This window comes from Perca fluviatilis, chromosome 7, assembly GCF_010015445.1.
Source record: "Perca fluviatilis chromosome 7, GENO_Pfluv_1.0, whole genome shotgun sequence".
NCBI lineage: Eukaryota > Metazoa > Chordata > Actinopteri > Perciformes > Percidae > Perca > Perca fluviatilis.
Genome location: NC_053118.1, coordinates 676,797 through 693,607, shown reverse-complemented (window position 1 = coordinate 693,607; position 16,811 = coordinate 676,797). Strand labels below are relative to the sequence as shown.

Below are 16,811 nucleotides of genomic sequence, written 5' to 3'. Positions count from 1 at the left end.
AGCACAGGTGCTGGCTGTGTCAATTGTTTACAGAAGTTCAGAGCAGCGCGATGGCTCGCAGAGAGACGTAGTGGGGCCCTAGACTTGGTACGAGGCAAGAAGAGGTATAGCAAGTGTAAGAGAGACACTCTGACACGGGTAAATTAGATCCAGAGAGGGAAATAGCAGGAGGTAAAGTGCTGGTTTTACTGCCCAGGCTGCAGGTGCGACAGCAGCGTTCTGACTGACCCCAAAACCACAGGCACACACACACAGCCACATTCATGCACGCAAGAAAGCAGCCAGGCACACACTCAAACTCAGACAAGCACATGCATGCATGCAAGACCACGCACAAATGTCACGAACACACATCGCGTTTATGAGTAGAGTTTATATTATGTCATCCTCTCTTCCTGCCGCTCTGTTTGGTCAGGCAGCAAACTCATGAGAATTTTGTCAATTGGATTATGCTAATGAATAGTCGGGCCTGTGTACAAGTGGCAGAACAGTTAACCAATTCATATAAATATTTTCATCAACAGCACCATTTAGTTCTGCCTAATTATCGGTTCTGTTATGCCCTGGGCCAAGCATGTAGATACAGGAAGACAAACATTTGGTTTGGAAAATAAGGGAAAAGCATTAAAGGTTTATATGTTTTAACTTGTAGTGACTGTGTTTAACAGTACATGGGAGGAATGAATAATGCCATTGGTCCTGTGGTTAGGAGGATTTATTGCTGTATATTTTCATATTTTATGGTCGAAACTCCCCTGTCTGTAATATTTTAAGTTCTTTCTTACTTCATTGAGTAATGTCCTTCGCATGTATGTTTTTCCTGTGAAGCTTCTGTTTCTGGGCGTCACTGTAGCCATTAGGAGGTACTGGTAACACTGCCGGATGGCTCCCCCAGCTCTGCTGAAACCCAATCTATCGGGCTGCTCTTTCGCTCCTCCTGGCTCTTGATTGCTACATCCCTCTGCCTCTTCACCACAAAGTCGCTGGCCCCCACCTTTCACCCTCGCCAAAAAAATCTATTTCTATTTTCCTGGGTCTTTCCATTTGTATAAAATTGATTGCTCTAGCTCTTTCGCTTCAATGCCACAAAATGTAAAATGTCCTGTGCCTTGCTATTCATATTCTGTAATGCATTAAAATTTTGAAAGCAAGTGATGACACACTCTTGTCGAGCTATCGCACAATTGAATATGTATTGAGTGTGTTCGCACAGGTTGCCCATTTGGAAGTTTTTTCTTCTTAGCATTGGCAGAAGGGTGTTTCATTTCCAATCCTGTCGTTCCTAAGACTGTAGTTTCACTGTGCCCTCAAAAACTCCATCTTGTATAAATATGTATAAAATTCTTAATTTTGTATGTATGAAGGCGTGTGTATGCTAATCCAATGAATCTTGCGATGTTTAAGTGAACATGCAGGCTCTTCAGTGGTTTAAGGCTTGGGAGGGATATGTTTAAGGCAGCATGTGCATAGTTTGGGGTTAAACAGGACTTTGTATCGGAGAGGAGAGCTCTTCAGAGATTCATAAATTCACCCAGGATTTGTAGTGCTGCTCAGACAGGGTGAGGAGTAAAAATGTTTTCTTATGGATATTTAGCTTCTTTCACTTTACATGTCCAAGGGATAGACTGAGGCAAAAAATAACATGTCAGGGCCTCCTCTTATTTACGAGTCAACGAGGATGGCAGGGGTCAGTAGTATTATGCCTAGACTTTTAGGGAATGCACTCTGGATTTTACTCGTTTACTGTGTCTCAGCACTAAGTTAATGTGTCCTGATGTATGCTAGTAGATACAGTATATGGAATTGTAGCTACAATGTCCTCCTGTGTGCATGTGTGTCTTTTTTATTTGGTATGCTTTTTGTGTATCTTTTAATCTGGACCTATTGTGCAGTTTAAGATGTTTCTCATCTGTTTGCTTATGTGTTCTTAGGTTACGTGCAGAGTCTGATAAGGCGTGTGGTGAACAACGTGAATATTGTGGTGAACAACCTGATCCTTAAGTACGTGGAAGATGACATTGTGCTGTCGGTCAACATTACCTCAGCAGAGTGCTACACTGTGGACGATATATGGGAGAGGGCCTTCATGGACATCACTGGTGAGCAATGGCTGCTTACATTCCTTGGTAGTGGGATTAACTAGTAAATCCACTGAGACAAGAACCTATATACTACAGTAAGTATTTAATTTTGTTAGTTCAAACTAAGGTCAAACTGACATATCGGACAAGTTTAAACATGGCTCTTTGTGTAAATGCCCAATGTCAGCTGCCAGAGAAGTGTCATATTCCGACTCCCCAGTCTGATTGGAGCATGTGTAGGTGCAATCCAGAGTGGGCTTTGACACAGAAAAGAGCTCACATTCAAAACCACAAAAGATGATTGAAGTGGGGGATTTTAAACCTAAGCATGCCACTTGTAAATAGAACAGTAGGACTGCAATCCATGTAGGCCCTTGCTTTTGATGGCTGCATGGATCATGCGTTGTGTTTTTTTTTGTTTTAATTCCTTGTGGTAGAGACAATAATCACTTCTAGGAAAGGATAAGAATGTATTGGAACTAGTGTTGCACGGTATACCAATACTAGAAAATACCAATATCTTATCATTAAACATGCACAATACCCCATTTTATTAGTACTGACACCTTAAGAATGACAATGTTTTAATAAGAGCTGTCAATTGCGTCGATGTGTGACAGTGTTGGTGTGTAGTGCTTTGCTTTAGAGTACCGCATTGGGTTTGGGATACCGCACGCATTTTTAACTTTGCTGCAGTCAAAAAAAACAACTGCGGGTCCCGGGATTTAGTTGGTGCTAACCAGAAGAATGGATGCAACAAATAAAGTTAAAAATAGGATTAAAGCAGGTCATCAACAAGGTTGGGAAAATAACAAGGCGTTTCTAATTACAGACCAAATATACCGATAAAATTAGATTCACCATCTTTTCTGAACATCTCCAGTAATTCGCCAAACACATAATCAGCCAAAAAAGCGTTCACCAGACACCACGGTGTTTCTCAATAACGTGAAATGGACAAAAAGGAAAAGCAGTCCGGCGAGAGTGACATTGTCTTCACAAACAACTCTGTGGTGTCTTCCTGAGTTTAGAAGTGTTTCCCTCATAAACGTCTTATATAACTTTGTTTTAATTTATTATCATTTTGAGGGTTTTTGTTTTGGAAGCAGAGTCTCGCCATCTCCCGGGCTGCAGTAGTAGTAGAATTGTTTCTAGTGTGCGTGCGTGGGGCACTGTTTTAAAATAAAGTCTTACTAAATGCTCTGCGGTGATATCTGGTTGCAAGTATGAAATTAACTTTCAAAGAAATCACACAAACTCAATTATCGGGGACATCAGACTACTGCATAACATGTAAATATTTTACATTTTAAATTAATTAAAAAACTGAATTTTAAGTTCCATGTTCTGTCATCTATTATTCCATTAATAATAATTTATACTTTATAAATCCTGCAAGGTAAATTACAATTTTCTTTTCACTCTGTTAGAACACACAGACCTGAAATACACACGCGCTCAGTACCTGTACATGCACAAATGGAGCTAACTGGTAGCCTAATGTCACACAAGCCTGGCATCTTTGGCTTTTCCAGAATCTTGAATATGAACTACAACAACAATAAAGTTTTAAAATCTTCCTAGTTGGTGTTTATTCACAGCAACAATACTGTAAGCCCATCTACATTCTCTGCAAAGGGTTTCCATTGCACTTAGAAGCTGTTGCACAGTACAAACTCCTGGGTTTCTCAGCTTACTGCCAGAGAATTACAACTATTTTTAACTTGAACTACCATCATAACCTTGAAGAAAGAACTGGCTCTTTATACGGAGTCACAAAAGCCTAATTCAACAAACAATTTATAAAGCGGTCATTTTCAGTCACTGTTATCACTGTGGAATTTCTTGTTAAGGGGGCCCTCTTCCAACATGTGAAGCAAGTATTGGTTACAGCAGTAGTTACTGGCACTGTTTAGAGAGTGAAATAATTCTGGGAATGATGAGTCCTGTTATCAGTCTGTCTGGGGTGAGTGAGTCAGTGACAACTGAGAATCTGATGAACACCACACACACCACTTGGTTGTACCACTTGTAAATGTTACATTATACAACAGCTCTGTGATGTCTGCTGAGTGTCATCTCACCTTATTCCCTAGATCACAGATTTACCGACAGGGCCTGCACTCTGTTACTGTGTGTATGATAGATTGTTAGGTGTGCATTTGTCTGTGTGCATACTCTAATGCATGTATGTTGACATGTTGTGTCAAGCGCAATGGGTCAACCTCTTATGTGTTCAATGCAAAATTATGTATAATTTTTTCATTTTCTTTTTTCTTTATAAAGCTCCAGAGCTGGTCCTAAGGAAAGTGATCAACTTTGCGGACTGTACTGTGTGCTTGGACAAGCGGAATGCTAGTGGCAAGATTGAGTTTTACCAGGACCCGCTGCTGTACAAATGCTCCTTCAGAACACGTCTCCATTTTACCTACGACAACATCAATTCCAAGATCCCATCTGTCATCAAAGTGAGAAGCTCCATATTTGAGCAATAACTCAATAACCGTCATTATCTTCCCAAAGCTCAAGATCTAGAAAAAGTTTTTTAAATGGGTTAATCTGATGTCATTTTGGTATCCTCCAAATATGCTACCCATGCTAGGGATGGAAAAGTTAAAATTTGTCATACCAGCTTACAGTTGTTACAGGAACATGACACTTCCTTTTTTTTTTTTTAGTTAACTGTTCTTAAATCAATAACAGGATAGTGACTAATTTCAGTCCATTGTTCTCAATATGTATGGAAGAAGAAGACAGCCCACTAAAATGCAAGATAATGCTACAAATAATATGATGGGTCACTGTGGTACCATCAGTATTTGATTTTGACGCAAGTGGTCTCTAAAGAAATTAGATTTTTATCAGCACCTCAGTTTGGTTTGCCTATCTGAAAAAATGGCACTTTGTTTCATTCTGGTAGGTTTGAAAAAGCTACCCTAGAGAAGAATATGCTATTCCTATTTTGGCCAGTTTAGACAAGGTTTGTTTAATAACTGGTCAGCCATATTGATGTAATTGAGAACACCTTAGCAAAGCAGAACTGGCTCATTCCCCTCTACGTATTGTCAGTATCAGTTTCACGGTGTCCCATCAACAGAATCAGACGCAAAAGTTTTGCCACATTTAGAGTAGTTGCATCTGTTACAGTATGTTAAGCAATAGCATTGGTAAGTCCACTTTGACTTTATTCCATAGCGTCTTCTGTTATTTATAATTTATTAACACTGTATACAAAATATATAATACAAACCCCTCTGCCTAAATGAAAAGTTTAGTTGCTGCTGTAGTTAATTACAGTAAACACATTGGTTCACATTACATGTATTATCTGGGTACATTTGGACCGGACTTCTTTTTTCCTGACATTGTATTTATTTATGGAATATATCTATTTCCTTCTTGTTACTCTATACAGTACATCACCTTGCATTCAGACCATAATTTGTGGTTTATAGCTGTATGTCGTTTAACAGGAGCAAAAATTTCGTTTTCCACATGCAACTCTCAGCATCCACCAGTTAGCCAGAGGGGAAGCCATACCACTTCTTACAGGGCCTGGGGCAGCGCTACCATTTTTTTTTTTTTTTATTAAACATTCCTATTCACATTAAGCGGGAGCCCACTATAATCATGTAAACCTATAATTTAACAAATCAAATCTCAGAATTTAAACCATCTCTTATGTTTTTCTTCCCTATGTTTCCTCAGATCCAGACCATGGTGGAGAGCCTGAAGTTGTCTATTACAGATCAGCAGCTGCCCATGTTTATCCGCATTTTAGAGCTGATTATTGCCCTCTACTATGGGGAAATTGGAGGACACAAAGAGGGCGAGGGAGAAGAGGGCAGTGTTCATGTCAGGGAGGCTGGAGCGATTTTACCTGGTGAGTGGGCATCGACAATTTTGTCTCTGACCATGAGATATTTTTTGTCTGATTTGTTGTTATCTAAAACACAACTCTGGGTTGCTTTACTTTATCGTTTTTTTTTTTTTTTTAAACTTCTTTCAGTTGCAGCATTTGCTAGAACTTATGCATGAACATATGTAAGTACATTCAGTAAGGTTAATTAGGCTGTCATTTCTGCTCTTTATTTGCTTACCTACAAAATAGAAGAATAAGGCAGTTGTAGCTGTACATTTTTACCCATCATACCAAGCAAAGGATGTACACAGCAAACCTAAAGCAAAAAAGTTGAATTTTCCTAAAGCTTTTTTTCCCCTTAAATTCATTTCGAAATTATATATTGAGGTCTCACAGCGATGTAGCATGTGTGTCAGTATAGTTCCTGTCGCAGTCATATATCACCAACAAAATGTGGTTGAAAGCTCGAAGTGGTTAATGATCCATTTGACCATGCACAAAGCTTTGAAGGTTTTCCTTAGACAGTGTTTTCATGACGCTTTGCTTGTTGCCTTGTTCTGTTCAGGGGCTATGTCTGTCCATATGCTGCTGTTCCTAAATGGGACATTTAACATCACTTTGACCATGGTGTGCGCTCCTCCTGCTTTTTCCAAAAACAAAAGATGGAGCGTGTAACTCGACACAGACCGTTGTCGTCAAGCCTGATCCCCTCCATGTGGATAGAGGCAGGAGAGAAGAGGATGAAGGGAAGACACAAGGATGAATCAAACACAGGCCCATCTCTGTCTTTAAAAAAACCCCACCTCTTTCCCTAAACGCCCATCTCTCCCCAAATGCTCATCTTCATCTCAGCCAAATAGAACAGGATCAAGTCCCAGGTCCCGCTGGGCTAAATCAGCCTCTGTAGCACCAGGAGCAAATTATGGTGCAGGGGAAGTGGTGGGCAGAGGGGAAGCAGCCCAACACAATACAACCATTCGCTCACTCCCTCTAACTTGCTCCCTGCTTGTTGGCCTGGAACTTTTACTGCAAGTTGGCGCAGCTTCCAGTTCAGTGTCCATTGCCAGATGTAAGAGTCGGTGTCATGCTACTGCTATGCGGAGCCTCTGAGAATGAATTAGTATCCCATCACAAAAGGGGACCAGCTCTTGGAACCTGAGCACCCCCAGATCTTGTTATGCTAGAAGTAATCGACAGAGTGAAGACGCTGATACACACATACACACACAGTTGTGTGTGTGTGTGTGTGTGTGTGTGTGTGTGTGTGTGTGTGTGTGTGTGTGTATATATGTACTGTACTAGGTGGGTGTGTGTTTGTTGGGAGACGTTTGGGCTTCTGCAGGAACATATGGTTTCAGTGTATTCATTTCAGATTTAAGGAATGAAACTCAATTCTTTTAATAATAGCAGCAGAATTGCAGCTTAAATGATTTATTATTTTTGATAAGAAAATATAATGTATTTGTTTTTGTATAACAAGGACTCACAGCCTTTACAATTGATAGTTTTTGAGTTCTACAACATTCACGTATGTTGACGCTTATAGTGACTGACTTGGCTTACATACATATTTATTTTTAGTGGGTTGTAGTTTGTAGGAAACAATCATTGTCACATGATTGCTGGAACATGATTCCAGTATCGTACATAGTACTTCATCACATTAATTTGATTTCCCATAGGCTGTGCGTGGTGAGTCTTTGCTGTATTATCTGGTTCCAATAGTGTGTGTGTTTGTTTCTGTTTCTTTTTTTACTCTTGCTTACTTTTGAATATTCATTTTTCCTCCATGTGAAGGTGTTTTTCTTTTTGCCTATTAACAAAGTGGAAAAAGCCTGTTTATATGCCCATGATTCACTGTTGCTTCATGTTGTTTGTTTGATTTTTTTCTCTTTTAGGTAAGCCAGTGTCTCTTTAATGAATAGCACTAATAAGGGAACAGTGCGGGATACTTATGTGTCACTAACCAAAGCAACCTTTCAGTCAGGATTAGACAGCTATTTTTCCTACTGTCTGAAATTCAATGAAGGCTGTGATATACTGTAAAATTTCAGCGGTTGGAAACATAGATGACTAACATGCTTGAATGGACCAGCTGGTCACGGCACCGAAAGCTGTACAGTTTCAAGAAGTATGTGAAGAATTATGAACCGAGGGGTGGGTGGGTGGGTGTGTGTGTGTGTGTGTGTGTGTGTGTGTGTGTGTGTGTGTGTGTGTGTGTGTGTGTGTGTGTGTGTGTGTGTGTGTGTGTGTGTGTGTGTGTGTGTGTGTGTGTGTGTGTGTGTGTGTGTGTGTGTGTGTGTGTGTGTGTGTGTGTGTGTGTGTGTGTGTGTGTGTGTGTGTGTGTGTGTGTGTGTGTGTTCTGTCTGTCTGTCTGTCTGTCTGTTTAGTGTTTGCTTTGTAGGAGAGCCTCAGAGTCCTTAGAGGCCTATCGAATGGAATGGACCATCACACACATATCAGCCAGAGGCCACAGGCTATCTGCCCATTATAAACCTCATGTGGCTCCCTTATGCTAGCCCAGTGACGTGACAGGGCCTCTTTTTAATCATCGTTTCACTTTTTAATATTGGTGTGAAGACGTAGAGGCCATTGAGTTTAGAAGTCTATGGATATGGATGAAACAGCTTTTTGTCCTGCAGAGCATTTTATATTCTCCTGCCATGACTGCTAAAATGGATTTTAAAACATTTTGATGTTAATCTCAAGCTGGTAGTGTTAAATTGAAACAGTATGTGACACACATGATATGTGTTCCATTCTTGTGTGTGTGTGTGTGTGTGTGTGTGTGTGTGTGTGTGTGTGTGTGTGTGTGTGTGTGTGTGTGTGTGTGTGTGTGTGTGTGTGTGTGTGTGTGTGTGTGTGTGTGTGTGTGTGTGTGTGTGTGTGTGTGTGTGATGACGAGCAGAGTAGCCTTTGCTCAGTGGTCAGGTAATCAGTCCACCTCTCCCTCTATAAACATGGAGGGACATCTACTGGCCTGTGAGGGCACTGCCTTCTCTCACTCCTCTCCTCTCAATGTCACTCAGCTGTTCACTCACTTACACACCAACTCCTAGCCACCACTCGCTAGCTTAGACATACACCACTGCCTAGAGGCCTTGGACTCATGGAAACCAACCGTGACCCTGACACATCCTATTACATAGTGCTTCTGAGCTCTGCTTATGGACATGTGCATGCTTATGTGGTGCCACACTAATATTGTGAGTTGCCCATAGAAAATATCAAGTCAGGCTTTGATTGCTCTCATGGTAAAGCAGAGAACAATGTTGATTTTATTTCACACCTGTGTGGTCATAGTGCTCTGCTTCACAGCAGCATTTTGGCCTACCCACATAACTCTCTGGGAATTTTTCACTCACTTCTTTGGATTAATACTTCAAAGTGTCCTTAAACCGGTCTGTTTTGATCACTTGATTGGTAATTGTGCTTTTATTTTGATTGCCTTGCAATTCAAACGTAGGCTTCGTCAGGCTGTGACATGAAGCGAAAGAGCTTAACTTGTTGAACTGACACCTCAAAGGCTTCCACGGAGTGAAAACAAAAATGAAAAAAGAGAAATGAGAGATAAAATCCAACAGGGAGATTGGGAAGAGGGAGAGAGATAAAAAGCCATAACATGGGATTTCCAACTGCCAATTCACAAAGTGAAAGATTTAATTAAAATATGTCATAATTTTCACCGCCTTAGCCTCTGGGATTCCTAAGCTGTGACCTCACGGACAATATTGTTTTCTCACAGAGGACGTGAGGCCACAAGGAACAGGATTACACATTCTTCTGTATTGACATCAGCTTCCTCTTTTCTAACATGTATGGAAACGGACACGATTGGGATGAGTTCAGAGGTCGGCATCAGGGACCGGGGTGGTGCATGGTGGTTTGGGTAACCCGTGAACCCCTAAATAGTTTGCTGAGAAACAGGGGAAAGATAACAGTGAATGGGCTTCACCACACTTTTGCTTCTCTTATGTTAAGTACACCTCCAACATGCCAGTCTAGTCCAAGTTTTCTGTTGCTGACACAAGGACCGGCCTGTTAACAGTCTTTAGCTTCTGTTTATCTTCAACCCTTTTTTCCCTAATATCCCTTTTTGTGCCATATTTAGACCTCTGCCCAATCTGCTTTCTCCCATCACTGTCTACTAGGGCTGCACGATATTTGCGATTATTTTGACTGATATTTCGATTGCAGTAGGATTCACAATATTGGAGGGAATGATCATTTTTTTATCAATATTCTCATTTTCATTGAAATAGATAGATAGATATCTATCTATCTATCTATCTATCTAGATTTGTTTTTTTGCGAGGGTCTGTACCAAACAAAGATTTTTTTCTTTATTCTGTAGGATACGATTTGTAAGCCGGGATGTCTCTGCAGCACCACAATACTTTATTTTAGAATGGTTTGACACATATTTTGCCTTTTAACGAATATTGCGCCCCCCTGCGATTTCGATATTGCACTAGTTCATATTGCGATTTTGATAAAATTGCGATTAATTGTGCAGCCCTACTGTCTCCATTACCTCTTAACCTGGTGTGAGGCCTGTGCCTTACAGTAGCCAGTGCTCCGGTCAACCTCTTGTGCTCTCTCTAGGTGTCAGCACACAGTCCCAGTTGACCCTTCCTAGTCTTTACCTGTAGCCCTAGCCAACCTCAGATTGTGCTGATGGCTCACAACTACTTAGCCTCCCTCATGGCCTCCATTTCAGTCTGTTGGCTTCTAAACAAATATGTGACCCAACTCTGCCTGCATGCATGCGTTTGTGGATGTGACCTGTGCTGTGCTGTTGGGTCCAGCTCAGACAGCCCTGACCACAGTGATCCACTAGTCCCAGTCAAGGCTCTCTTCTGTCAGGATGCTGGCTGACAGACTGTGCCCTCTGGCCTCCATTGGAACAGGCTTCCTCTCTCTCGTTCATGTAGCAGTGAGTTCATGCAGCACACATACTCACACACCTGCATGCTGGAGCATTGGCAGCAACTTCTGTAAACTGCCTTGTTCTCTGCTGTTGTTGTGTGTTCAGTTGACAGCTGAAACATCTTGCTTGAGGACATACCCTGAGGACATGGACAAATTAATTTAGTGTGCTACATTGGGCACACGTGCTTACATTGTCAACAGTTGTCTCTTTGTTTGACCAGTTTGTTCTTAGAACCTGCCTCTTTACATGGATTTATCTGTTGTAAAAGCATACTAAAGGGGAATGTAGTGTTTTTCATTTGAAACCTAATTTGAATGCAATATAAATTTGGTAACAGTATTGTTACCAAATTTGTTTTTTGCACAAGACAGTGATCCCCTGTTTTTAACAATTCTCATGGATTATTATTGTGCATTTTTTAATAAGTCTACTTTGTATGCACCAGATCGGAAGTGTGAACTTTCTGAATATTTATCTAAAACATCTTAAACATACTCTTTATCGGAGTAAAAGTAGACCTGCAGACACTTACCCTGTCTTTTTTGTACTATTAAAAGTACAGTAAAATCATCTGCTTATCTTTTCATTATAATTAATTATGTCTTTTTTGACCGTTCAGGGATGGATGTGGATATGGAAAGCCAGGGGACTAGCCAGTACTCCAGCCCAGACCTCTACATGCAGTCTGGGAGTCCTGAAGAGGGAGACCAGGGTTGGGTGTCTTGGGCTTGGTCCTTTGTCCCAGCCATCGTAGGCACAGAGGAGGAATATGAGGAAGGCCTGTACCAGCAGAGAGAGACAGGAGGCATCCCCAACAACCCACAACAGCACACACCCAAAGACCCCATTGTTTCCATAGGCTTCTACTGCACCAAAGCTTCTGTTACATTCAAGGTAAATCAACTTTAAAAAAATAAATCATAAATTGTTTAATTACTAAATCATAACTAAATATCACCCGGGGGCTGTAGGCCAGCATACATTGGGTGAATGACAGTTATAGTTTTTTCCATGTGTAAAGTTCTATTCCGTCATTGGGGGAAATGGTCAAACATGGGTAAGTGAAGTACTTTAATATTTGCTACGGTTTTAAAGTTTTCTGCATCACATTGAACATAAATAAATATGGAATGAATGTGATTTAGCTTTAAAGAGGCGCTATGCAGTTTGGGCCATTTCTTTGCTGTTTTCTGGCTTTTTGCTCGCAGGTTTCTCTATAGAGCTCCCCCTACAGCTTCGGAATAGATATTTGGCAGCTCCTATGTTTACTCGTGTCTGACTCCTCGCTCGGTCAGTCTGCTGTTTCCTCTTTTTCTGTTCCCCCGACAATGCATTCTTCTTTTTACCTGGCTCAGCGATGACGTACACAGACTTCACAACGATAGTGTTAAAAACTCCATCGCTACCTTGTTAGCCAGTTCCTGAATGGGCGTATGTGTGCAGTGCCGTGAAGCAATTCGTAACATGAGTTGCCCTTGCAGTTGCAAGGGTGGTTTTTCCGCTCACAGGCGCTAGGGGGAAGTGAGATGGCCACCATTCAACTCGAAAAAAGTCATAATAACCATTCCAATGACTCTGAAGCTGTTCAGTTAAGGTATATTAAGCTAAAAAAACTGCATAGTTCCCCTTTTAAGATGTGCTTTTAAAATAAAAAATGTATTCCAGATAAACAAATACATTATGTTCTGTACAGTGGCAACACAAATTCTTTTTGATGTCCAAAAAACAGTAGTATGCATAGATGGTGAAGATAAAAATGTAAATGTCTTAAATGCATGTATTGCAAAAAAGGTAGAACCAGTATGTGTAGGGGGCTGTCATGGTAAGTCAGGATATTCTTGGGGCCATTTTTCAGATAATGATATTTAATGTTGATATAGAATTTCCGGATATTGCTGTGTTAACAGTTAGTTTTTTTTCCTAGCTACCATTATTGCTTATTCACTTCCACTGCCCACCCCCTTCCCTGCATCCTACATTTTGTGGAGATATTCAGTTTGAGTCTTGAAGAACAGCTTGATCTTCAGGAAGTTACAATCCTCTTTGTCTCTGTGTGTGGTATAGGGGAGGGTAGCGTAACCGCTAACTGGCGTCTCGGGTCACGTTAATGTTTTAAACATTATACGTGGTATGATGACTATTCAGAAATGGATCCCAAACTTTAATCCTGCCTGCTCACTCAGAATAGTTGGAATTCATCTACGTTTCCCCTCAGGTTCAGGCACTTGAGATCATATTACTGCTTGTGTGTGTGTGTGTGTGTGTGTGTGTGTGTGTACGTGGTTGATCGTGTGTACTTGACAGCATGTGTGATCAGTGAAGGGGAGGTATGTCTCAGGCCAAACAGACCATGGTGCTTTTCTAATAATGTTTAAATTGTTCCTGTATTGTTTGAGTTCTTTTAATCAATTAATTGCCTCTCGTCTGGAGTAATTGCAGACAGCTGAAAGGATGGTTTTTAAACGTTCTCGTCTCTTTCCTACAAGGAAGTATTTAGTTTGACGGAATTTGGTCTCTTTGAACAGTCACTGCCTGAACCGGAGTTTGACATGGACATGAAATCAGAGAGGTATTTTTAGATTGCTGACCCATTACTCACCAGATCTGTTTGATCAGAGAAATTGGCAGTATAATTTAATGACTTTAACACACATAATGCATAGTTCAGCACTTACCATTTGTTCCCCTCTTTCACATTTGCACCGCTGCCAAACTCTCATTGCATGCCAGACGTCATGTTATTCTTTTGTTTTAGTATTTTCATTTATTTCAACAATAGCAAATTTCAAGTGTTCCCAAAGAATTGTTTTACTTTTCCATCAGATCCTTTCTACCATGTTACAGTTCTGAGAAATGAACATAAAGACAAAGTACCCCAATATTCACATCCAACATTATAACATTTCCATGATGCCTCATAAAGAATCATTTGATTTGTGTTGGACTCCCAAAGCCTTTTAATGGGCCAAAGTATAAAAAAGGAGAGGTAGCAGGGACGGTAGTTGCAGCAGTAGCTCTGTGTATTACTGGCTGCATTAAGCATTCGTGTTGTTGCTCCAATGCTTTGCTGCTTTTCTGTTCTCTGTCTGATGTGTTGTTTCAGGCCTAGGTACAGTCAGAAATGTCCCACCAGTCTAGATTGGGAAATGCCAAATTGGCCATATTCTTATTGGATTAACAGTCATTGTGTTTGTGTCTGTCTGATTGCAGCTCTTCAGTGTCAGTGCTACTATGCACTGATGTTGTCAGAAAGAGCAATTTTTACTCATATAATTTAACATCCTTGCTCACCACTGCTCCCAGGGACCTGCGGGTTGGGCTGAAGTGGTCCCTGCACGTGATTAAACCATCAGAATTGAAAGAGGGGAAGGGAGCGAGGGTGAGAGAGTCTGCTCCATCAGTAGGGATAATAAGGCACAGCTGCTTCTTGCTCTGCACCTGCTTCCTGTGTTAAAAGTTGAATGGGTTAGGGCCTGCACAGTTCTGTTCTACACCCACAGTTTCTGGACTGGCCAACCTCAAAAGAATCACAGCTCTGTACCCACTCTCACTTTAACCAACTAGTTGACCAGAAACACTCTCTCCCTCTGCCCCCCACACTATTTCTACACACACTATAAATGCTCTAATGAACAATCCCTCTTTTTTTTTTTAATTAATTTACCTGAATAGTTAATGAACAACCACTACATACATACAGTACATTATCAGTTTACCCCCTTGGTATCCTAAGTGCTTTAGTCATGTTCTGATTGTCATCCCCAATAAAGCCAGAGTGGGCCTCCCCTAGAATCAGAGAGGAGCGGCTGTCATATGGTTTGATGAATGTCTTTGGCCTGGGTCCAAACTTGGAAGGGAAAACGACCAAAAAGTCCCAAGGCTGGCATCCAGTCTCTGATCTTAGAAAATGCCATCTGTCCTTGTTTGGATGTTATTGTTTCTGGTTTAAAGCTTTATTTTCCAGGGCCTCGTTGCCCTTAAAATCCAAAGACTTGCATAGCTTTTGTTTATTTTTCAAATCATGTATCTGTTTCAGCAGTGAATTGTGGGTACACACGCACACCCACACAATGAGACATATGCTTTCCAGTTTTTAGCGTAGAAGTTTTGTGACATCCATATTATATTATTGCCCTTAACAGTTACTTATTCTGTCAAACAAAACATAACTTTCCCTTGTGGTCTACCAATATTTTGAGGGGACTAAATCCCCCCTATATTTAACTATTTTTCATTTAATTTCCTTTACTTTTAAGACTTGTTCAATCTGTTTTGATCTGTTTTAATGATATTTAAATCCCCAATCTACTTTTTTGATGTCACAAAGCCTCAAAGGCAGGGTTGGTAACTATTTCCAATATACACTTTTTTTTATATATTGTATGAAATGGTCTTTACACCCTGACAGCAATAAATAACTTATGGGCTCTGAAAAAGGGGCGAAAAAGATCTGTCACCTGTAGCTGCTGTAATCCTTTAAAAACGCCCACTAATCACTGCCTCGCAGTCCGCTTGGAAGGAACCAATGAAATGCTGTCGCAGCATTGCTAACAGTAGTCCTGTTTAGTTTAAACATTCGGTATGATAATATGAGGTGTTTGCTTACTGGTGAATAAGACATGAAGTAAAATTCTTTCCTTCGTTCTGCTCGTGCACGTCTGTGTGTGGGTCGGAGGCCCGAGGGCAGAGGGGGGGGTTAGACGGAGCTAGGGCTGGGTAATCGTTTTCGATACCGGTAGCGATACCAATACCGTGACTTCGATACCAGCTCCTAAACGATACTTTTTTCCGATACCAATTTTATGAAAACAAAAAGACATTCCAACATTACGGCACAAATATTTATCTATTTTTAAGCTCCTACTGTGTGAGCCCTGTCTGAGTTTTTCCTGCCTCCTAGACGTGTTACATTAGACAGCCAATCACCAACATTATTAGATCTTGTTATTGGCTCACTGATGCTGATGAGATTTACTCCTTAGGTATTTAAATTGGGTATTGAATGACGAGGCATTTTGCGATACTTAATACTTTAGAGGCAATTCGGTCGGTGCCTGAAAAGTATTGAATTCGCTACCCAGCTCTAGACGGCACCCCGAGTAGATGATACTTTCAAATCTTGCAAGCTTTTTTACATTACAAACCCTTCCTTTAATTACAACACAAAATTAAACTTAAAGGCTTCAGCTTTCATGGTCTGCTGCTTTGATGTATTTTTGTGACACCTGTTTGTGGAAGTTAAATATTTTTGACAGATGAAATCAAAATTGTGAAAGTGTTTCTTTTCTTATTCTAACCTGGTTAACTTAAGGGCAAAATAGCTTTGACTGCTAAATAATGTATTTATTTGATTTGTACTTATTATTTGAGGCCATTTTTGACCTTTCATAAGAATTTAAAATGGTTTCTGTCTCTGTGTTTTGTCTCAGCTAACAGAGACGCAGTCAGAGAGCAGCTACTACAGTCCTCAGAAGGTCAAGTCCAGAGAGGTTCTATGCCTGGAGCAAGAGGGAATCACTATTGAGGTAAGATGCCACAGCTTAATTCTTTATTCATATTACAATTTGTAATTTCTATATAATAAACTACAATAACCAAAGACTTTAACTAACTTGTGTTTAACCAACTAACCAAACAGCCCAACGTCCAGTCCAGATGTCAAAATGAGAAAAATTAAATGTATTGTTATTAAGGCAAATGTGAAAATGGATCCTGATATAGATTATCGATCATATTGTCCATTTCTAGATTGTAACCAATATAAACTCTGAGGAATAATATTTTTGTAAAAACATCAGGCCCCAACCATTCATTTTTTTCAACTAACAGTGACTGATTTTTCTCGTGATATCTGCCTTTTACTAATTTTACCCATCTGCAACCTTGTTACCCCTCACTGCCAGACCTGACAGACCAATACAGATCCCTGTTCTCC

At 40.5% G+C, this 16,811-nt stretch overlaps 1 protein-coding gene across 4 annotated transcripts in view; it reads left to right on the top strand.

Annotated features, from left to right (window-relative positions):
* Positions 1-16,811, top strand: part of LOC120562122 (vacuolar protein sorting-associated protein 13B) — a 380,029-nt gene that overhangs the window by 30,959 nt on the left and 332,259 nt on the right. For all 4 annotated transcript variants that reach the window (XM_039805631.1, XM_039805634.1, XM_039805630.1 and 1 more), the window contains 5 exons: positions 1,932-2,099; positions 4,368-4,549; positions 5,790-5,964; positions 11,496-11,770; positions 16,306-16,401. In XM_039805631.1, coding sequence (XP_039661565.1) covers positions 1,932-2,099; positions 4,368-4,549; positions 5,790-5,964; positions 11,496-11,770; positions 16,306-16,401 — 896 coding nt within the window. The remainder of the gene's footprint in view (positions 1-1,931; positions 2,100-4,367; positions 4,550-5,789; positions 5,965-11,495; positions 11,771-16,305; positions 16,402-16,811) is intronic.